Below are 24,627 nucleotides of genomic sequence, written 5' to 3' on the forward strand. Positions count from 1 at the left end.
CTGTTCACTGCTGCATACTACATCAAAATATATGGTTTGTCCCTTATTCATTCTTTTTTCCTTTTCCAGGTCATAGAAATGCAAATACAGTGCCACTGAGAGAAGTTATAATTGCTACACATGAAAAGGATAAACAGAATCCAAGTCTGCCATCGGTGAACAAAAGTCAAGGGGTGAAGGCTAAAGACACAACACATCTATACATAGAGTTACAATGCCCATCTTTCATTGTTAATATATTGAGCAGAGGATCAAAACATAAATGGAAGTACAAAAAGTTATCCTTTGTCTGCCAGGATTCTCACCTATGCAGTCAGTGGGTCAGAAATATCAATGATGCTCTTGATAATCTAGGTCAGATTCTTCAAAATGAATTTGATTTGTTTGAATATAAATTAATTGTTATTGTTAAACCTACATGTTTCTATTAAAACCAATATTTTAATTGTAAAAAATTCTACATATTTGAAGCAGAAAATACCCAAAGGGACATAAAAAAAATAAAAAATCATGTCAAAAAATTATTACATACAGACAAGGTAAATGTTTGTGACACCTATCTTGTTGCTCAAGGCAAGTAACAATTGCTTAGAATAAAAGAGAAATTTTCATAAAAAAGAAAAGTTAAAATTCAGTCATGAAGGTGGTTTACTGTGACTAGCCTTACTTAGCATAATTACTGATTTAAATTTTGTCAACATAGTCAGAAGACGAAGTGATTGCCCTTATAAATGATGATTGTTTTTATCCTCTTTTACGTTTTGGGCAAGATCTAAAGGAGAAAAATTCAAAAAGGTCAACAGAAAAATGATCAGCAAAATAAGATCAATAAAAAAGAGATTTTTGCCATGAATACTTTATCGAAGGATGCTCATTTTTACATACAAGCATTTGTGCTTTATAAATAAAAGATTTTTTAACTGTTGTATTTCAGATTTTAAAAGACCAAAACATCTACTGGTATTTGTAAATCCATATGGAGGTAAACGACAGGGACCAAGTTTATATAAAGAAAAAGTCGCTCCATTGTTTGAGATGGCTGGCATCAAAACTGAAGTTATAAGTACGTACAAAATGTACAACACTGTACAGAAATGACAGTTCAATTGTTAATAACAAGAGTTATATTAAAAATTTGTGGAATTAAAGCGTTCACTGTATATAGCAACATAGCAACATACACATATATACATTTGCACATCTAAATGTTTAATATTATTAAGATGAACTACCCTGACAGAAAAATGCAACTGTTACAATTCAAGCTCACCAAATTTGGATTACCGGTATATGTAGAAAATCTTGAAACCATTATGATAAGTTAAGTAATTGAACCAAATCAATTTTAATACATTTAACAGCATTTGGTGTTAATTTGGAGAATAACAGTTAAAAAAGTGTGTGCCAAATGCCTACCAAAATACAAATGATTTCTTTTTTTCTTTTCATTGGGATCTAGTTTCTTAAAAAAGAAACAGAATAAATAATATCTTTTATTGTGTTAGGCAGATCTTCCTACAACAGAATCTTAACATTGCAGGGAGGGAACATGCCATTGTCTAGACCATTATACTGCCAAAAATAGTCAAATTATTTTGGCCATTCAATTCATTCATGTATGCTAATCTGATGGATAAATGAATAGGATATAATCTGGACACGTTTTATGCAGAAATGTAACTTGTGATGTTAAATGACCATTGAACACGTTTAAGTGACCTTTGATTGACTCTTGATTCTCATGAAGAGCTGTAGCCTGTACTAATTAATTATACCGTTTGCTGTATATTTAAAAGTAATTAATTTTGTAGCCACACAGAGAGCAAACCATGCCAGGGACACTTTACTTGAACATGACCTTCAGAAAGTTGATGGGTAAGTAAATCCATAAAAGCATCGTTACAGAAAAGACCCTACCAAAATTTAAGCTACATCAATTTTACTTAAATTACATTTGTTTTCAAGAACGAGATTTACAATATATCTGCATAGGGTTACTTAAAAAATATTTCAGACAAAAAAAATGAAAATTTTATGTATTTTTGTAAAGATCAAAGTGTGTTCTCTCCGATCCCAGGGGTGACAGTTAGTTTAAAGCTAGGTTCACACTGCTGATCAGATCAACTCGATGATCCCGACTGTCCAAAAACTGAGCTCAACCAAATTCTTGATCGGGCCTGTTTACGACTTATACGCGACCGCCATCCGACTGTACACGACATTAACTTGACAGTTCACGACTCCTTATGACTCTATCAGGACTCCATCCCGACGTACAAAATGAATGCTTATTCAATAATTCCGATCAATTCACGATCTTTACTCGACTAGCTAGACCAAATCAATTTTTCACGATCTCAGTCTGATCTCGACAAGACCAGATCCACTTGATCATATATGGGCCGTAGGGATAGTCGGGAATTGGTCGGGTATGCACAATCTTAGTATTAAAACGTGCGAAACTTTTATTCCCTGCCGCTTCGGAGTGGGCATTACGTGTTACCATTGTTTGTCTGTACATATGTGTGTACGTCCCAACAATATTAGTTTTTGGTCTCTAATTTTATTTTGCCTCAACCAAATTTAATGAAACGCCGTATACAAAATGCTTATTACCATAAAACACATTTCAAATGCGAATTTGGGTGGCCGTTCTTGAGTAATGACCCTTTATAATGTTATATATGCTAGCTTGGGTATTATCAGTGTCCCATGGACACATTCTCCGTTTATTTGGTTATATACAGTAGAAAGTCCGAGTGAAATCACATTTAAAATACCTAAATAGAAGTAAAGCCATTTGTATTTGTATGCAAGGTGGTAAAAGGTCAGAGAGATAGATTAATAGCTGTGAACGGAGCTTGAAGAGTGCATAGAAGACGAACAAGAAGGTGTAGAGAGCAACGGCGCCGACAAATCTTGGCGAGGCAGTGGCTGACACGACGACTACATGTAGGCAGTATGAGAGACTTGCACTTACTCAACACAGAGTAACCCAATGCTTATAAAAACCTCATAGTGGACACTGATATGTAATGGTAGTGTTAATGCTCTTTTTGGAAATGACATCACAAAATGACATTTGTAACTGGATTAGTACTTATGTTAGATAGCAATATACATACACTGAACCATCCCCTTTTCCTTGCTTTCTTAAAGTGGAAGATATTAGCAAGCAAAATCGAGGGAATTGTGCAAATGATGATACAAGCATGAAATTTGGTATAAAGGTCGACCAAATGATACTAAAAAAAAATCCGCTGCTGGCCATAAAAAAAAATCATTTTTTCAAGATGGCCACGGCCTTTTTCAAAATGGCTGTAGTTTAAATTTCGAAAATATCTATATTTCTGGAAAACTGTCTTTCTTTGTCATTCTTTTGGTAAAATAACAATGAGGTTCGGTGTTTTCCTTCCTTACATGAGAGATATATTGTATACATGAATATTTGACTTGTCTTGGGTTTGCGCATGCTCAAAAAATAGTTATAAAATTCAAAAACATTTACTTTTTCGTTAATGAATTTGTCTATACTTACTAATGATATTTTTGCCACGTATAATAATGATTGTTATTTACTATTACGTCGTCAGATCTCCTCACTTATTCCCTATTGTGGCTGGTTTTGCTGAATATAAAATCGCATTGCTATAAGACGTGGCACGGTATTTAGTTATCTCACATTCATGAATTTGGTTTCAATGTTTTATTTGTAATATTGATCGGATATTGTCAACTGTTTTATCGTTTTTAGTTGTAACTGTTTTGTTTTCTATTCTATTATAATAGTATTGTAACTTAAATTGTTAGTAAATGCATCGGATATCATTATTACGAACCTAATCTTGAACTTTTTCTTGAAAATTATTAAAAGTTACCTGTGAATTCACTTTTGTGCGTCGATGTAGTCGGATAAATCCCTCGACCTGTTATCATTTGAGTGAAATTTAGAAAAGGTTTTTTATATCTGTATTGCAATTATTGTTGATATTATTAATGCTATAAGAGTAAATATTTGATTTGGTTTTATTTTCACAATCATCATGGCGAAAAGAATTCGTCTGTCATCAGTCTCAACAGGCAGTTGGGAAACTGACTGGACAAAGTGTTGTTTATGTCAAGAAGACACAGTTGAAACATTAAAATTAACTGCCGATGGGTATAAAATGTTTGCTATCAACATTCCTAAGTTTCACGAAATGAATAGCTTACCTATACCAATAGACGTTAGAAGGTTTAACAATGGTTCTGGTATTGAAAACACTTTAACAACAAATGAGGCAAAATACCATCCAAGTTGTCGAATAAAATTTAACAACACCAAATTGAAACGTGTCGAACAACGATACGAGTCGGCAAAATCAATCAAAGGTGAACCTTGTTGTTCTCCCAAGTTCATTCGTCGCCCAATTGATCATTTAGATACAAAATTGAAACAAGATATTGTTAAGTGTTTTTTGTGTGACAAAGAGGCTCCACCTTCGTCACTCAGGGAAGCAATGACAATGAAGCTGAATGATAGATTGAAAAGTTGTGCTGAAACTCTCCAAGACAAGCAGTTATTGGCCAAACTAAGTACTGGGGATGTCATAGCCCAAGACTTGAAATACCACCCCGCTTGTCTTGCAGCTCTATATAATAAAGAAAGAGCCGTGAAGAAAAGGACAGAGGAACAGGCACAGATTGATACCAATGCGGAAAAAGAAGCAGGAGATGTAGCCTTGGCTGAGTTGGTTAATTACGTATTTGAAACTCAAAGAAATAGTGATGGGGCCAATGCATTTAGACTGGCAGACCTTTCAAATATGTATGAAAAAAGAGTTAAATGAGGGTACAATTCCAATACACAGGACACGACTGAAAGAAATTCTTCTTGCAAAGATACCAGATCTTCAAGCATATACGAAAGGCAGGGAGGTGTTATTGGTTTTTGAAAAAGATGTTGATCCGGCAATAGCATTAGCATGTAATTACGACGACACCATACATATTGGAAAAACTGCAGAAATTATTAGGGCACAAATTAAGGAACATAAAACAAAATTTTCTGGTTCATTTTCTGCCGAAGATACCCAATCAAGCGTTCCAACATCTCTGCTAGAACTAGTGTGCATGATTGAACATGGCCCTGATATTCAATCTCAATTAGAGAACAGTGTATGCAAGTCTGATATAGCAATTGCTCAGTTGCTTATGTACAATTATCATGCAAAAACACCAAAAATATCAGAACAACAACGGCATGCAGTAGATCGTGAACCTCCTTTTTGTATCTATATTGGACTTTTAATTTTTGCAAGGACTAGGAAGCGTCACTTGATCGATATTTTATTTCAATATGGGTTATGTATTTCATATCACCGGGTATTAGAAATATCAACACAATTGGAAGATGCTGTAGTTGAACGATTTTTGTCCGAAGGTTTAGTATGTCCTCCTGTTTTGAAAAAAGGGCTTTTCACTACAGCTGCTGTTGACAATATTGATCACAACCCTAGTTCAACAACTGCCAAAACTTCATTTCATGGGACAGGAATTTCTATTTTTCAGCACCCGTCAGATGACATAAGTGGGATTGAACGTGGAGACTTAATACTTGGGAATAGATCAAATTCAAGACAAGTATCTTCACTTCCAGATACATACGCAAATGTTAGACCTGCCTACTTAAAGACTAAACCTAAACCTCCAAATAGCCCCGATACCATACTCAAGTTAACAGATCATGATTATCTTAAACAAAGCCTCCAGTGTGAATTTGAATGGCTAAACGAGGTTCATCTAACAGATGAGGATTTGGGATTCGAACACATATCTTGGTCGTCATATCATTCCTCCAAAAAACGAGGCCCTTCTGTACAAGTTAGTTTAACATCTTTGATGCCACTGTTTGAAGAACAAGCCCATTCAGTTGCAATGATAAAGTGAAGGAAGTGGTTGCCTTTCTAAATCCAGGACAAACACCAATTATAACTGCAGATCAACCACTTTTTGTTTTGGCAAAGCAAATTCAGTGGGAATGGCCAAATTTGTATGGAGAAGATAAGTTTGTCGTCATGTTTGGGGGATTGCATATTGAAATGGCTTGTTTTAAAATTCTTGGTGACATTTTGCGTGATAGCGGATGGACTAGTGCCCTCACAGAAGCCGATATTGCAACATCTGGCACGGCAGATTCCTTCCTTGTATGTTCAAATGTACCCAGGATTAGACACGCACATCAAATAACTGCCTGTGTTTTGTTTGAATTGCTAATGTCGGCTTATGAAAGCATAAACGCAGACAATATAGCTGATGACTCTGTGACGTTCGATAATTTGATGGATTGGTGCACAGAAAGAGAGTCAACTAGACCCCAGTTTAATTTCTGGCGTTCCATTATGAATTTAGAACTCTTGTGTTATCTGTAGTACGATCATTTCGTGAGTCAGATTTTTTACTTTACAAAGAGTCCTTATCAAGCATGATACCGTATTTTTTTGGACTAGATCGTGTAAATTATGCTCGATGGTTACCGATCCATCTCCACGATATGGCTTCCCTTCATGAACATCACCCACAGGTGGCAATGGAATTTGCCAATGGTAATTTCACGGTTCGTAAGACCAACAAGTTGTTTTCTAATATCGCAATTGATCATGCACATGAACAGAACAATGCAATTGTGAAGGGCGATGGTGGTGCCATAGGTTTAACTGAGGATCCCTCAGCTTTGAGGCGATGGATGGTAGCTGGACCAGAAGTCAGTAGATTGGTAGAAGAATTTGAAATATCTAGTGGTTTGAGTCATACAACAACAGACGAACGGCACCATGAAGACTCTGCTAAGACCCAAAGGGATTTCTTCGAAAGAGTTCAACGGCTTTCTAAAGTGATGACTGAGTTTGGAAATCCTTTTTTAGAGGAGTCATCAGATTTATACAAAATTGACTCTAAGGAAATTGTTGAATCGGAGGCTGGTAATATATGTAGACTGGAAGATATTGGATCGAAACAATACGAAGATCTATTACAAAAAATTCAAAACGAAGGAGAATCTGCATTTTATGACCTGATAAAAAAGAACAATTTCCGGTTATTCAGCCGTAAAACAAAACCTGAAACGTCTTCATCAAAAACAAAACTTAAGAACCTTAAAAGTGATTGCGATCTCTTTTCTTGACTTTTCATTTCGTGTCAAAGTAGACAGTGTGACTTAGAAGATTTCTTTAGTCATGAAAACCAAACTGCTCCACCGTCTTTGTCTCAGGATGGCACTTTCAACAGTGGAAATAAATCGCAGCTAATGGACGTACTTGAATCCTTCTGCGATTTGCCTTCAACTGATCCACACTCAGACGCATTCGTTGTTGATGGGGCAGCAATGGTTAATTCCAGACCACCACGTGGGGCAAAAACATTTGATGACTATGCATATGATGTCATACTGCCTTACATAAAATCATGCACAGATGATTATCCAAGAGTAGACATTGTTTTTGACGTTTACTTAAAGAATAGTTTGAAGGCTGGAACGAGAAGAAAGCGAGGTGCTGGTGCAAGACGGAAAGTTGTAGGTTCAGGTCGAACACCAAGGGTTTGGAGTAGTTTTCTCCGTGAGGATGACAATAAAACTGAATTGTTCCATTTTCTGGCCGACAGAATCGCTCGTTTAGAGACTGATAGAAAAATTGTTAATGTGACGCAAGGTGAAAATGTTCTTTGTAATAGCAATACAAATATCTCCCAGATATCTCCTTGTAACCACGAAGAAGCCGATACGCGACTGTTTGTCCATGTTAAGCATGCTGCTGCAAATGGTTGTAAAAAAGTGATAATAAGTAGTACTGACACGGATGTAGTAGTGTTAGGAGTTGCAGCATTTGAAAGATTAGGTGTTGAAAAATTGTGGATCGGTTTTGGAAGAAGTAAAGACTTTCGATGGCTTCCAGTGCATGAATTATCGAATTCGTTAGGTCCTCGCGTAGCTGCTCTTCCTTTCTTTCATGCATTTAGTGGGTGTGACACTGTGTCAGCATTTCGTGGGAAAGGGAAGAAATCAGCTTGGCAGACATGGGAAGTATTTCCGGATGTAACAGACGTTTTCGCCCGCTTGAGTATGAGACCAAACTCTATTGAGGACACAGACATGGACCTCATAGAGGCATTTGTTTGCATTATGTATGACCGATCAACAGCAACATTTGCAGTGAATGAGGCGCGGTTTGAATTGTTTGCGAGGAAGCAGCGGCCTTATGATGCTATTCCGCCTACCAGAGGTGCTCTTCTTGAACACACAAAAAGAGCAGCATTCCAAGGCGGACATGTTTGGGCCCAAACGGACGTATGCATTCAACAGGTACCAAGTCCTGAACACTGGGGTTGGACGAAAGAAAACGACATCGACAATTGGAAACCAAAATGGACTTCGTTACCTGCAGTTTCATCGTCGTGTCAGGAACTTGTGAAATGCGGGTGCAAGAAACCCAGCTGTGTTGGTAATTGTAAATGTTACCGTTCTGGCCTTCCTTGTACGGGTTTGTGTACATGCAACTGTCAGTTTGATAATTTTTAGATACACACAATGTTTTTTTAAGCAAACGATGAAAGAAAACTGAAAACAATCAGTAACATCCCTTGTGATGTTGCTTGAAAGTATAAAAATTGGCATTTTTGACTTTTTTGCCGGCATTTTAAACCGGAAGTCAACTTTTGTATCATTTAGTTATTGTCTAGTCGACATTTATGATCTGTTATTTACTTTTTATCAAAACTTACATTAGATTTTAGGTATAACACACCTTACAAAGGATAAACGCAGTATTGTCAATTTGTAATGACACCATTTTCAAAATGAGTGGTGGCCATCTTGAAAAAATGATTTTTTTTTATGGCCAGCAGCGGATTTTTTTTTAGTATCATTAAGTCGTCATTTATACCAAATTTCATGCTTGTATCACGATTTGCACAATTATGTCCATAATATCTCCCACTATTACAAATAAAGCGTACTGTTCGTGTCATATATGTGCATAAGTATGTAATCAGTATTTTTCATAGATTTGATATCCAGTAGTTAAATGGTTAAAGATACTTATTTTCATTTTGCTGTATGGCAACAACCTGCATATATTTGCTTAAAAATATTGCAAAAAGGAGGGCAAAGATGTCACATATTTCCCAAAAATTTGACCCAAAGTAGAATTTCAATCCTATGGAGTGATACTTTTTTGAAACCGTGTACATATATCTATCAAGAGATCAAGAGTGCATTTCTTTCTAACCAAAGCTTGGTAAACGTTGTGTGCCATTTTTTATAGTTTGTTAAACATTACAGAAGTAGAAACAAATGCATCGTTAATCAGATTTTGCTGACCCTTTTGAACTGTCAAAATCGCATGCACATTTTGTTGTTATTTGAACTTATGACGCGGGGAAATAGGCTCCATAGAAGATGTTATAGACATAGAGGACATCTTTCCTCAATGCATATTTAATCTTATTGGCAATCTTTCGTCTTAATCAGACGAATGTATGAAGATAGTGATGACAAAGCTTCTTTTTTTAAAAGAGTTATGTTCTTGCTTGTCATAACTCAAAATATTGTTTAAACTACTCAAATTCAGGTATTACCCTTCTTTCTTTCATAGCTGTTATTTTATGAAAGAAAGGAGGGTAATACCCATAAAACAGGTAAAATATAATCTTGGTGTTCTTATGAACCAACTTTGAAAGATAACTCAGTCATCATCAGTCTAATAATAAATGTTATTGCACAAATACTTTCATATTTTTAAAATCCGCTGGTGCTTGCAGGATTTTCTTCCCGTCCGGAACACATGAGTTCCTCCCATGTTTTGTTGGGTTATGTGTTGCTAAGTTTTTAGTTTTATACGTTATGCGGACGGCTGTTTGTCTTCTCGTCGGTTTTCGTTTTTTCTATGGCTGTATCACTGTTTTCAACCTTGGAGTTTGATTGTTCCTTTGGTGCCTTGCCTCTTTTTTAAAATGTTACCTCTCCTTGCAAAAGTAAAGACAGAGTTATGAGAGTTTATCAGATCTGCACACACTTTTAGAGAATCGTGTAGCTGTCATGTGTTCTCGTGTATGGCTGAGTAGAGATCGAAGAGTGGTCGATAGTGGTCAAGAAGGGATCGGGTATTGGTCAAGTTGGTCTGTGATAAAATAAATATAGAAGTCACAGTGATCTGGAAGTGATCGGACACTGGTCGAGTTAATCTGGAAATGATCGGACATTAGTCGAGCAAAGGTCGAAATGATCGAGGACTGATCAGTAAAATTTTTGTATTCCGACCAAACTCGATCTCTACTAGATCCTTTCCCGATCAATTCAACCGCTACTCGACGAATTCTCGATCTCTTGTCGAGTGACTTGCTTCTTGATCCTTACTTGATTGTTTTTGACATGTCAAAAACTGTAAGGGAGAAAGTCAGATCGCTGACAAGCAAGGTAGACTATCCCGAACATCCTTGTCGATTGAGTCAGACCAGTCTCCGATCTCGTACTTTGTCTTGATCGGGCTTGATCGAGTTGATCTGATCGGTAGTGTGAACCTAGCTTAACCGGTTGAATCCAACATGCAATGAAAAACCACAAAGTTCTCCAAACACATCTTTATTGGATGTCAAAAGGTAAAAACTGCAAAAGATAAAATAAAAACAACCTAAAGTAATTTAAAAACACATACGTAGTCAAAAATACAATTTTCAATACAATGTAAAAAAATTGTTTGCAAAAATGTATGACACAAATGGCGTTCCATACAAATTTAATCAAAAAAGGGGACACTTTACAAAGCAAAAAATACAAATTTTAGAGGCCGATACAGGCCAAATACTTGCACAAAAAAGGGGTTGGACTTCTATAACATGTATTTAACTTGCTTAAATGCCCGAAAACTGATGTAAGATAATCAAAATCAGATATTTGCAAAGGCTTTTACATGAAATTACTTCAAATTGTCACAGAAATCTTTTTTGAACTAACGTGACATTTCAAAATATACATAATAATACAAAAATAGCATAACTTACAGTGTGGTAGACAATAATACGACAAAAATTGATCCAAAGTTCTCAAGCAAGCATACACGAGTTGTGTTGATGAAGGGAGATAATTACATAAAAAGTATCTATGGAAAGCATGTAAAAATGTTCCAGAACAAAGTGTTGATAAAGGAAAAATGATTGATTACAGGGTCGTTTGTGTAGGAGGTGACGGTATGTTCTCAGAGTTACTAAATGGTCTTTGTGAAAGAAAATTAAAAGAGGCAGACCTTGAACAAACACAAGAACAAAATCCTATACCACCTGATATAAGAATTGGAATTATACCAGCAGGTAAGAATGCAGACACAAATTTCCTGTCTCAAAACCAGCACGAAAACCTATTAAATTAATAAAATTAAAAATTCTAGTGATGTTTGTATATTGGTATCACGTCGGCGTCGTCCAAAGACAGATGGTTTCTAGATAATAACTTTAGGATAAGTAAACAGAAATCAATAAAATTTTAAAACAATGTTTATAACCACAAAAGGAAGCTTGGGATTGATTTTGGGGGTTATGGTCCCTAAGGTTTAGGAATTAGGGGACCAAAGGGCCCAAAAATAGCATTTATCTAGTGTCAGAACAATAAGTTGTGTATAAGTATTTCAATTGTTCTGAAATTGTACCACAATGTTTAATACCATAAGTAGAAGGTTGAGATATATTTTAAGAGTTATGGGGCAAACAGTCTAGGAATAAAGGGCCAAAAAGGGGCCAAAAACAAGCATTTTTAAACGACCGCAAAAATTGAAAAATTTTTGGTCATATATTGGTATGACGTTGGCGTCAGCGTTGTAGTCCTCGTAGTCGTTGTCCGAAGACATTTGGTTTTCGCACTAACTTTAGTAAAAGTAAGTAGAAATCTATGAAATTTAAACACAAGGTTTATGACCATAAAAGGAAGGTGGGGATTGATTTTGGGAGTTTTGGTCCCAACAGTTTAGGAATTAGGGGCCAAAAAAAGGTCCCAAATAAGCATTTTTCTTGGTTTTTGCACAATAACTTTAGTATAAGTAAATAGGATTCTATGAAATTTTAACACGGTTTATGACCACAAAAGGAAGGATGGGATTGATTTTGGGAGTTTTGGTCCCAACAGTTTAGGAATTAGGGGCCAAAAAGGGCCCAAATAAGCATTTTTCTTGGTTTTCGCACAATAACTTTAGTATAAGTAAACAGAATTCTATGAAATTTTAACACGGTTTATGACCACAAAAGGAAGGATGGGATTGATTTTGGGAGTTTTGGTCCCAACAGTTTAGGGATAAGGGGCCAAAAGGGTCCAAAATTAAACTTTGTTTGATTTCATCAAAAAATGAATTATTGGGGTTCTTTGATATGCCAAATCTAACCATGTATTTAGATTCTTAATTTTTGGTCCTGTTTTCAAAATGGTCTACATAAAGGTCCAAAGGGTTCAAAATTAAACATAGTTTGGTTTTAACAAAAATTGAATTCTTGGGGTTCTTTGATATGCTGAATCTAAACATGTACTTAGATTTTTGATTATGGGCCCAGTTTTCAAGTTGGTCCAAATCGGGGTCCAAAATTATTATATTAAGTATTGTGCAATAGCAAGAAATTTTCAATTGCATAGTATTGTGCAATAGCAAGAATCTTCAATTGCACAGTATTGTGCAATAGCAAGAAATTTTCAATTGCACAGTATTGCGCAATAGCAAGAAATCTTCAATTGCACAGTATTGTGCAATACCAAGAAATCTTCAATTGCACAGTATTGCGCAATAGCAAGAAATATCTAATTGCACAATATTGCGCAATAGCAAGAAATTTTCAATTGCACAGTTTTGCGCAATAGCAAGAAATATTCAATTGCACAGTATTGTCCAGTTTTCAAATTGGTCTACATTAAGGTCCAAAGGGTCAAAAATTAAACTTTGTTTGATTTCAACAAAAATTGAATATATGGGGTTCTTCAATATGCTGAATCTAACCATGTATTTAGATTTTTAATACTTGGACTCGGTTATCAAATTGGTCCACAGTGAGGTCTAAAGGGTCTAAAATTGAACATTATTTGATTTCATCAAAAATTGAATTCTTGGGGTTCTATGATATGCTGAATCTAACCATGTATTTAGATTTTGGATATTGGACCATAATAGGTAAATGTCCAATTTAAAATTTTTAAGTTTTTAAGTTTAAGTTCTTAGACCACATTCATTCTGTGTCAGACACCTATGTTGTGTCAACTATTTAATCACAATCCAAATTCAGAGCTGTATCAAGCTTTTAAATGTTGTGTCCATACTTGCCCCAACTGTTCAGGGTTCGACCTCTGTGGTCGTATAAAGCTGCGCCCTGCGGAGTATCTGGTTTATTGTAGTTTCAAGTCAATAAATTGGAGTTATCTTTCTTTGTCCAGAATGGTTGTTGAATCACCTTAAACCAATGCTTTATATAATCTTCTTTGAAAATTGGAGTTATCTTTCTTTGTCTAGAATAGAAGTTGAATCAACGTAAATCAATGCTATATACAATATACAATGCAATATTCACTTTACTACCAACTGATAAATTAAAGCAATCTTTACCATTCAATGATTACAAGCACTTTGATTACCATTCTAGGGTTATGCCCCTTTACAAGTGGAAAAATTGAAGAATTTTTTAGTTTCTGTTTTCTTAACTTAAGTTTGTCTCAACTAAATTTAATGAAATGTGTATATAATGCTTATTACCTTTAAACTCAGTTTAAGTTCAATTTTTGGCATCTTCACTTTTACAGTTCTTGAGTTATGTCCCTTTATAACGTAATATGCTAACAGGGGCATCATCTGTGTCCTTTTGGACACATTCCCCATTTATTTTTTTAGAAGTTACTATTAATTAAAATTAATTTTAACCATGACTGATGACATTTTATACAGTCGACTCTCGTTATCTCGAAGTCAGTAGGAACAGAGAAATATTTTGAGATGCACATAGTTCGACTCAAACGAAAACTGGAAGTTTGACAAACCAAGGGACACAACTCTTACTTAACTTGGTTAAACTAAAATAAATCAGGGTGAATATGGGAAGGGGATCGATATTGTGGTATCAGATCGATGTAGTTAAATGTCATGGTCTTTCATTATTATAATAACATTATTTTTACTTTTTCTATTGTTTCAGTTACAATTTTTTCCTATGGCTATTTTTCGAGAGAGTAATTTCCATTCGTTAGTTTCGTTATTCAGGTCGGTTATAGTTGACAAAATTGTTTATTCTCGGATACATGAGATTTTAGAAAATTTAGATTTCTCTTCATTTTGTTTAGTCTCACTCTTTCTTTTCAAAAGAAAATACAACAAGATTAAAGACGCCGATTCAGTAGTTTTTAGGTGATTATTTACAGAAGTCATAATCCTCACTTAATACACACCCACGCTCATTAGTATAAATCACAATTAATTGTTTTGTAAACATTTTAAATACTTTTTTATGAATATTAACAATGTATCACTAATTATTTATATAATTTCTTATGTAAACACTAGCCGAAATAGCATGTCGTAAATTAATACAGTGGTCAGTGACCGGAAATTTAATTACACATGTATTGTCACTCTTCGATCCATTTAAACCCTGGAGGTCATGTTTTGACATATGTGTATTAGTTTGAGATAAATAATGAATTTTGCATGCTTTTGTTAACCTTGGGACCGTAAATTTAGTTTGACTCATCCAATTTCGACTCATCAGGAGTCAAATTACATACATTTATATGGAACAAAGTTCGGGACCACGTGAAAACTTCGACTCATCCGAAATTTCGAGTCAACCGAGTTCGAGACAACGAGAGCTAACTGTATTTTAATACTTTATGATGTATTTAAATGAGTAGTTATTGTTGCAAACTCCATTAGAAATTTGAATTGAGATAATTTTTGGAATAAGGGAAAGGGGGAAGTGAAAAAAAATTGAGGTGGGGGTCAATTTTTTTTTCTCATTTCAGATTTCAGAATTTAAAAAGAAAATTTCTACAAATATTTTTTCTTTGAGAGGATTAATATTCAACAGCATAGTAAATTTCTCAAAACCAAAAAAAAATTTTAAGTTCATTAGACCACATTCATTCTGTGTCAGAAACCTATGCTGTGTCAACTATTTAATCACAATCCAAATTCAGAGCTGTATCCAGCTTGAATGTTGTGTCAATACTTGCCCCAACCGTTCAGAGTTCGACCTCTGCAGTCGTATAAAGCTGCGCCCTGCGGAGCATCTGTTTAAATGTTAATAAAAGGAAATGTTGGGTTATAGTCAATGAGACAGCAAACCACAACACAAGAAAAAAATCTAGTGTCAACTACTAATAATCATCAAAAGCAATGTGAAAAAGTTGTAAATTGGGGTCCTAATATATATTTTATGTTCAATTTAAAACAGGATCAACAGACTGTATAGTTTATACCACCGCAGGAACAAATGATCCTGTTACTTCAGCATTACATATTATACTAGGTAAGTTATTGTCATCACAAAAATTGGATGTAAAAGTATGCATACATTAGATTCTTTCATGATATTTTTGATATATCTTAATATATTTTAGAATTGAAAAAAAAGGCGCAAACTGGCCTCTTATGATATTTTTATTTACCTAAGAAGATGGATAATATGGAAATGCTTGCCTTGATTTAATTCCATCTTCACATGGTTTTACTATGACCGATAATTGTGATGATCTTGACCTGAAGTCATAATGCATTTCAAATTGATAAGTGTGTGTGTGTGTGTGCCATATATTTGTACTGATTGCCTATATGTAAGTTATCCTACTTACAATTATTAAACTTGCAGGTTACTATGTATCAATGTAACAAGTAACATATGTTGTTATTTATACTTTCAGGTGACAATGTAGGTTTAGATGTCTGTTCTATATACTCAAATAGTAAATTTCAACGTTACAGTGTCTCAATGTTAGCATATGGTTACTATGGTGATATTTTGTTAGATAGTGAAAAAAATCGATGGATGGGACCAAAGAGATATCATATTGCAGGTAAGTTCAGAGATTACTGTATTTTTTTTAAAGCTTTGTGGACACTCATCAGTAGTTACACTGTCCTTTTGACTTGCATTTCATCTGTTCCAAAGTGTATGAATTCAAGTATGAATTGAATCTGGACCATGCATCTGACTTACTGGTGAATAAACAGCTTCACAACCATGTTATGTACAAACATTAGGAAAGCTTCACACACTCTACAGATATACTGTTATTAAAAGAGAGAGGATACCAAGCAATCAATAAAAAATCTTAAATTGAATAAAAAAACCATGGCAAAAAAAATGATGGGAGTAGACAAACAACAATAACAAAATACCACACAGAAAACTAAAGATTCTTAAAAAAAAATGTAAGTAGTATCAGGGTTAAATTATAGTTTGAAAAGTTTGAATTTTGGCTTAAAAATGTAGTTTAATCCATTTAAAAGTTCTGTCAGTCTTTGGAAGGTCATCCGAAGATGGCAATGACAAATCCTATTTATTATACCCCACTCAACGAAGTTGCAGAGGGTATAATGTTTTTGACCCGTCCGTCCGTCAGTCCATCCGTCCGTCAGTCCGTCAGTCCTGTTTCTTGTCATCGCAACTCCTCTCAAACCACACAACAGAATTTCACGAAACCTTTTCAGATAATAAGGACATACTATGTAGTTGTGCATATCGACGGGAAATTGCGATTCAATTTTTTTTCTAGGAGTTACGCCCCTTTGAACTTATTTACTTTAATGTACTACTGCAACAGTTTGACATCGCAACTTCTCTCAAACCACACAACAGAATTTCACGAAACCTTTTCAGATAATAAGGACATACTATGTAGTTGTGCATATCGACGGGAAATTGCGATTCAATTTTTTTTCTAGGAGTTACGCCCCTTTGAACTTATTTACTTTAATGTTACTGCAACAGTTTGTCATCGCAACTCCTCTCAAACCACACAACAGAATTTCACGAAACCTTTTCAGATAATAAGGACATACTATGTAGTTGTGCATATCGACGGGAAATTGCAATTCAATTTTTTTTCTAGGAGTTACGCCCCTTTGAACTTATTTACTTTAATGTACTACTGCGACAGTTTGTCATCTCAACTCCTCTGAAAACACACAACAGAATTTCATGAAATTTTATAGATAATAAGGACATACTATGTATATTGACAGGAAATTATTATTCAATATTTTTCCTTATACATTTTTTTTCTCTTATACTTATTTAATTTCTCCAATGACAATGTGGGGACGTGGGGTATGTGAGCGTGCTCACTAAGGTTCTTTAATTTTTGAAGTTCATTTTTTCATGGCTGTTTGAAAATAGATTAATGATTTTTGATTGTTGCAGGTGCCAAAAAATTCCTTGGAAACAAGGCATACCATGGAGAAGTCACATTTAGATTGTCTTCTGACTCAGATAGTAATCCAAGAGATAAAAAGAAATGTTTAAATGAGTAAGATATAATAAATTTATTGTTGAGTAAAGGGTAAATATCAAATAATTGTACATGAATAGAGATCCTTATATTATTCTCTCATCAATACTGAAAGACAAAAGAGTAGAAAAAAGACAAGTCATATTGAAAATTCTTTGCTCTTTTCCACTCAATTCTTTCTGTTATTATTTTGAAATCTAGTGTATGCATAAATTTTAAGACAAGAAAGACATGTGATCATCAACTTAAGTTGTGATAAGCCTTTGACAAAAGACCATGCTCAGGACTTGATCCAAGATAAACCTATAGCTTGCTGTACAGTACTCTGATATTGCTTCTTATTAATATCTGTTTGCTCCTTATAACTCCATCAGCCATATGTCTTGATATTTTATAGACTGATTTTTACATGAATAAAAATTTCTTTTGTAGGTGTAATACTTGTTGTCTGGCTGGTTCCAGGACAGTTGATAAGCACTCTAAGATGAATGATGGTAAACTATTTTATAGAAATAAGATAATTTGTAATTTAGTGACTATAAGGGTTTTTGGTTATATGATAAGTTTTGAGTTTCAACATACTATGGGGACATAGAAATACTGAGTGTCGAATGTCTAGTCTTGTAGGCATATTAATTGTACAATTCTTGCCAAATTTTTATAAAACTTGTATCATAAGTTTATATCAACAATGTCTTGAAACAGTTCAAAAATCAGTGATGATGAATATTTGTAAAAGAGTAGTCCCCTAAGGAAATATTAATAGGTATATTGAAAATTCCTTTGTATGCACTTTACCTAGTACAATTCTTGCCAGATTTTTTTTAACACTTATGGTTGTCTCATTGGCACTCCTACCAAATCTCCTTATTTTATAATTATTATTATAATACTGCATTTATATCGCACATTATATAATATTAAAATTACCCTAAGCACCTTTAATACAACATATATCGATTCATATATATAAGTATTAACAACAAAATATGAAAGCCCATGTTATAAAATCCTGAAACAAACAGATTTTAAAAATATTACATATAAAACTATACTACATGTATTAAATTTACCGATAAACAAAACAATTGGTCCGAGACCACAATTGTCGTCCCTTGATTTTCGTTGTCCACTAATATAGTCCCTAGTGTTGACAGTGGGTTACTTGCCATTAATTTTTATACCCCTTCCAAATTTATTTCTCCATGTTTAATGCCTCAAATTGCAAGTGGGGGGGGGGGGGGGGGGGGTAAAATTACATTGTAAAAAAATTTGGGTCCAAAATTTTAAAGGAAAGTAGTGATTTGGTCCAGCTTAAAAAGGTTAAAAATTAGCACTTCGGAAGCTGTCAAAAGATTTCAAGACGCCCTAAACATAAAATTGTCCATATTTTGAGTTAGAGCTGATGAAGTTTTCTATAATTTTGATATAATTTGTCCCAAAAGTAGTACAACACACTGTAAAAATTTCATTGAGAAAGCGCAGGTGGGATTTTTCTAATTTTCATTTATGTACTAAAAGAAATGCACTACCAAATAATTGTGGTCTCGGACCAATTTATATAAAATGGGCATGGTAAAATAAAGGAGATGTTGAAACTGTAACAATAAAAGTAAGTTAAAACTTCAAAAATATTTGCTAAAAAAATTCTAAAATTACCAAAAAAAGTAAGTTAAAAATTCAAAAAATAAATCAAATGTGTAAAAATTCAAAGATACAATGATATAGAAATATTTTAAGAACTATGAAAATGTATTGTATATTTATACAAATTGTGCATACTAGTGTTGTAAAATTATGCCCCTTATGGGTTCTTGATTAGATTAATGAAATTCTTATACATGAATTGAGTGCAAAAGTTGACAAAGATGTAAATATTGTAAATATTTGTTTCAGAATCTGATGGTGTACACAAGTTCAAGGGTAAATTTATGGCCATTTGTAGTTTTACAATGTCATGTGTGTGTGCTCTGACTCCTGCAGGTGCTTCACCTTACTGTCATTTAGGTGACGGAACAACTGATCTCATGCTGGTACAGGAATGCTCAAGGTTTAAATTTTTGAAACATTTGATGAGGGTGGCTGACAGAACAGCTGATCAGGTAAATAATAGATAAATGATTAAAACAGTCTTTTTATGTCCCACCTTCTCACCTAGGGACATTATTTTTTTTGGTCTATGCATCTACCGTAAATTTGGTTATTTTGGTTTCTTTGGTGCCTCCAATGAAAGTGCCAAAATTAAACGTATGAAAATAAAGCAAACACTACAAATTGAAAGGCCAAGATCGTAATACTCATTTTTGTGGGAAAATATTTGATGTTAATATATCTTCCGTATATTTCCTATCATTCTATACATAGCCAAATCTGCAAATAAATACCTGGTATAATTTGACAACAACACTGTATAATTTTTACTTAATTGTCAATTTTTGGAAATTGTTAAGAAAACGCAGCATTAATTTTTATTCACACATGTCATAAATATGCCAGGCTATTGCTAATTAGACACCGTTATTGGTAATAAGAATATCAAAGCTCCTTGCAATTCTTTATCTTAAATTAATTAATTAACATATACTGCCAGAGGCACATGGATTAAAATTTAAATCCTTGATTGTCAATAGATTTACAAGTACTGAAATAAAGATGATTCAAATTTATTTCATATGATAGTGTTAAAAATAAGTAATCTATTTAAAAAGTGATTTTGACATTGAAGATTTTATTTCATAACTTTTTTCAGCACGATATACGGAGTTATTTGCAATTCCATCCGTATCCAATTCCTTCATTAGGTTAACCTTGTCGTGTTTCTCATTTGAGAATTGTCAATTATCAGGTAAATAAAGGCAAAGATGAATGAGCTTGCTCACGGCTGTTGTTCCAAAATTAATCATATCAATTGGACGAAACACCAAAATTACACACACCAAAATAAAAAAATTGCCTTTTGAGAGAAACCGCCAAAATATCCTCTGCCAAAAATTCCAAATTTATGGTATTCAAATTTTGTCTGTCCGTCCGTCCATCTGTCCAACTTTAGTTTAAAGTTTTGGTCAAGGGGGTTTTTGATGCAGTTGAAGTCCAATGAATTTGAAACTTTGTACACAGGTTCCCTATGATATGATCTTTCTAATTTTAATACCAAATTAGAGTTTGGACCCCAGTTTCACACTCAAATGACCATAGAAAATGATAGTATGAGTGGACCATCAGAGTACTATGGACACATTCTTGTTTTATTTTATCAGAAGGAGATAATTCTGTGGATAACTATTCAGTACTTCTAAGAAATAAATCTATAGACTACATTATCCTGTAGTTGAAGTCTACTTTATAGTCCCACACTGAAATGTGTATCATTCCTAAAATAGTATATGCATTAAAACAACTTTACATTATGCATTTATTAAAATTTTATCATGTTTTATCATTACAGTTTGATTTTGACTTCATTAAAATATACCGAGTGAAAGAATTTAGTTTTCGTCCATTTCCTGAACATGAGGAAGAACAAAAGGAGGATACTGCATCAGGAGGAATAAAACATTCCAAACTTCCCTCGTCTAGAATGAAGACAAGTGTATGGAATTGTGATGGGGAAGTTATACCACACCCTTCATTACAAGTCAGGTTAGATTATAATCGAACAACTATAAGAATTCATTTTCTCATAATTTGTAGACATAAATATCAATTTTCTACCTTTTTATGTGATTTCTGAATCAATTGGTTAGTATTTTGGCATTATATAAGTTACATCATAGTAAGTTACATTATTTATTTTCTTGTTCAAATTGAGAGGTTTATGGTGAATTTGTGGCTCTTGAACAAAGAATTGCAAGAAAAATATTCCTTCTGAATGTCTGAATCAGTTTGATTACTATTTGGAATAAAGTCAAGTCATTAAAACTTACAGATCAAGATTGACTTATGTTTCTGGTTGAAGATTTATATGGAAGCTTACTGTATATGACCTTTGGACATTGACAATATCAGTTACTACACCTTGTTTTTTGCCATCCCTACAATAGTAGCTGGGATTATGTTTTCAGGTCTCTGCATCCACTAGAATGCTTATTTGTCAGTCCTGTACCTGGTAAAATTAATGGTTTGTTTAAGGACATTTAAAGTTAAGTTATGGTCTCATCTATTTAAAACTCAATAATCATGTGTTCTACAATGTTACTTTTAAAGAATATATGCCAAATTAGATTTCTGACCAATTGTTCACTGTTCACTAAACATGCAAATGTGTTGGTGTTAGTTGGGCTTCCATGGTGTCCTATGGATACATGCCTGTTCTATAATGCCTATATCAAATTCTCTAGATAATATTAGTGTTATAGTCATATTTTATGAAGTAACTGGACAATGTTGAGTCTAATTCGGGTTGAGTGATATTTACAGATGTTGTGGACCTAGAACATAGTAACAGCAAAATCAAACAAGTAATTACTTATTATTTCATTTGCAAAAAAAATAAACCATTGTTGATAATAAGAAACTGACATAATATTTTGATCATTTTTTTCAGAGTTCATTGCCAGCTTATAAAGTTATTTGGAAGAGGTATAGAAGAAATAGAATCAAAACATATGTGTAATTGTTGTTGTTCACTAGGAGAACTACCACCAGATACTCCATGATATACTACAACCTTTACAGAAGAAGATAAACATGGTTTACACCATGCAAATACAGTTCAAAAATCCTCTGTGATATGCAGGACATATTAAGTCCCAAAAAATCTTTTAAAATTCAACTTTGGATATTTTTAGGACATAGTTTTGGGAAAAATTAAGTTGATTAATTCTTAGGTAGTAATTATGTTAATCAAGAAATTATAAAAGAAAATGCTGTTATCTTTGTTTATAAATAACAAAATCCTCAAAGTCATAAAAGGATGAAAATATGTATTCAAAGTAAAGGTTTTATTTAAGGTAGATCATAAGTATAGACTTTTTGAGACAGAATTTTCTTATAATTTGTTAAATTAAAGATTTACTATGCTTTTTTTCAAAAATATAACAAAAAGTATGGGTCACCGTGCTATTTTTCATGCTATGAGTCGTTGAAAATTGCTTAAATTTGGTTAGATTGTTCATGAAAAAACACATTTGTGTGCATAAAAAAAATCTATGCGATAGAATTTTGAAATAAATTGTGAGAAGATAGGTTTTATTATAAGTTTTAAGAAATAAAAACAAAATATGGTGTCACCGAACTCGTTTTCTTGCTACAAGAAAAAATAAAAAAAATCCCTATTAGTCCAGTCTAATTTTTTTACTAAAAGAGTTATCTCCCCTTAAATGGCTCATTTGTAAAAATGATTCTAAAAACATAAATAAATGATATTTGTTTAAATATTTTGAATAAAACAATGAATCACCAAGTTTTCTTTATATGAATAACAGTCTAACCATTAAGTTGCAAATCTGTCTCCAAATTTGCAGATTTGGGCAAATAACTAGATCGATTTTATACTGTGATTGAGCAATCCAAGATTGCGGTATACCATGAATCTTCCTTAAGTAAACTCGTTAAAACTTATGCTTTCAAACTTGTCATGTTATAGTTGGAGGTCTTTATAATTTCTTTCTTTCAATTAAATCTTAACAGATTTGACTTTATACTGGATGAAAATTTCCACAGTAATGTGCATACATAATTACTTTTAAGTTTCTCAAATAGAGCCACCATTAATTTACTTTCAAAAGTGCTAACAAAAAAGTATACATAGAATTTCGTTTGGACTATTTGTCACAATATAAATTGTATTGTATCTGTGTTTCTATTTAAGTATGAAGAAACCACCAAAATCAACTGCAAAAACCAAATACTTGCATTTATAGTGAGAACATAGTTACCCTTTTGAAAGTTTAGAGAAGAGAGATAATAAATGAAAGTTTTAATAATCCATTCAACCTTTTAACCACAATTTCCCATATCATTAAATACTAATAAAAGAGATTGATTGAATATTATATTCTGTACTGAACCTTTTTTTATTATTCATGTCCTGTCTTCTTGTTCATCGAGGAAAAAACTGATCTTATTGTCAGATGAGAATTGAGAATGTACAGGTAACTATGAATTTCAAATCCCAACTCATAATTTGTTGTTTCAAATAATCCGTAGATATGCCAAAGCATATGTTGTATGCTTGTTTATAAATAAATTTTTTGTGATAATGTGTATTTGGAATTTAATGATGGGAAAATTTAATCGAAATGTAAGATTAATGAATTCAATTCTTGCACAGTTATTAGTTTGAAGTTACAAACAAAAAATCATATGTGGGTAACATCTTTATTAGTGTTAAACCTGTTGCGTATATACATCAAGAAAAACATCAACTTATTTTCCAAGTTACAGTTTTCCAATTATACTGTTTACATCAGAATACAGATGTACAAGTTTGTTATTAGACATTTATATATATGTTGTCGTTGAAATGTGTGGATCTCGCATCAAATAGTATGTTATCTCATAGAGAGAAGGCTGTGATATTTTTTTATGTTCAAATTGTATACAGATTTTTTTTAATATCCATGTAAATAGTGTCTCAGTATTTAATTTCATTACAATTTTTGTGATAAGCTGCGAGTTAAATTGTATGCTGATGTCCCATGAAAATGTCTACTGGAGAACAAAGCTGCTTCCTCAATCCCCATCTGTCAGAAACAAATCATTTTCAAAAGTTAACTATGAAGAAACCTTTTCACTTTTATATGATTATCAAAAGTCATATGCAGGGTTCATTTTCGTCATAATTTAAAAAAAAAAAGGTTAATTAGAGATGTAGAATTAACCAGGGTAAATTAATTGAAATTTACGTACTGTAATTATTTATGGTATGTATTGGCATGTACTATTTTTTTATGCTTTCACATTTCCCCCCTGCTGATACACATAATAAATATGGTGTGTACTAAAGAAAGCTAATGTATTTAGAGACCTCTTATGCAAAAACACCTTTCTTATATTTCCATTGTAATAACTTATGGTGTTTGAGTGCTTCAAAAATGCTATTTATTTAACTTTATTTCATTTTTTTGCTGTCTTTTTCTTTGTCATATCCTGTGGATACATTCATTCTCACAGATATCAATTTTCATAAA

At 33.3% G+C, this 24,627-nt stretch overlaps 1 protein-coding gene across 1 annotated transcript in view; it reads left to right on the forward strand.

The window, feature by feature from the left end:
- The window catches only part of LOC139498067 (ceramide kinase-like), a 25,864-nt gene extending 1,658 nt beyond the window's left edge, over positions 1-24,206 (forward strand). The window contains exons 2-12 of the mRNA XM_071286388.1: positions 70-354; positions 935-1,063; positions 1,812-1,875; positions 11,198-11,340; positions 15,442-15,516; positions 15,908-16,060; positions 17,410-17,515; positions 17,930-17,991; positions 19,394-19,599; positions 20,943-21,136; positions 22,041-24,206. Of these exons, the coding sequence (XP_071142489.1) occupies positions 70-354; positions 935-1,063; positions 1,812-1,875; positions 11,198-11,340; positions 15,442-15,516; positions 15,908-16,060; positions 17,410-17,515; positions 17,930-17,991; positions 19,394-19,599; positions 20,943-21,136; positions 22,041-22,152 (1,529 nt within the window). The 3' untranslated portion in view covers positions 22,153-24,206. The remainder of the gene's footprint in view (positions 1-69; positions 355-934; positions 1,064-1,811; positions 1,876-11,197; positions 11,341-15,441; positions 15,517-15,907; positions 16,061-17,409; positions 17,516-17,929; positions 17,992-19,393; positions 19,600-20,942; positions 21,137-22,040) is intronic.
- Positions 24,207-24,627: the final 421 nt, after the last annotated feature.

Source organism: Mytilus edulis, chromosome 1 (genome assembly GCF_963676685.1).
Source record: "Mytilus edulis chromosome 1, xbMytEdul2.2, whole genome shotgun sequence".
Lineage (NCBI taxonomy): Eukaryota > Metazoa > Mollusca > Bivalvia > Mytilida > Mytilidae > Mytilus > Mytilus edulis.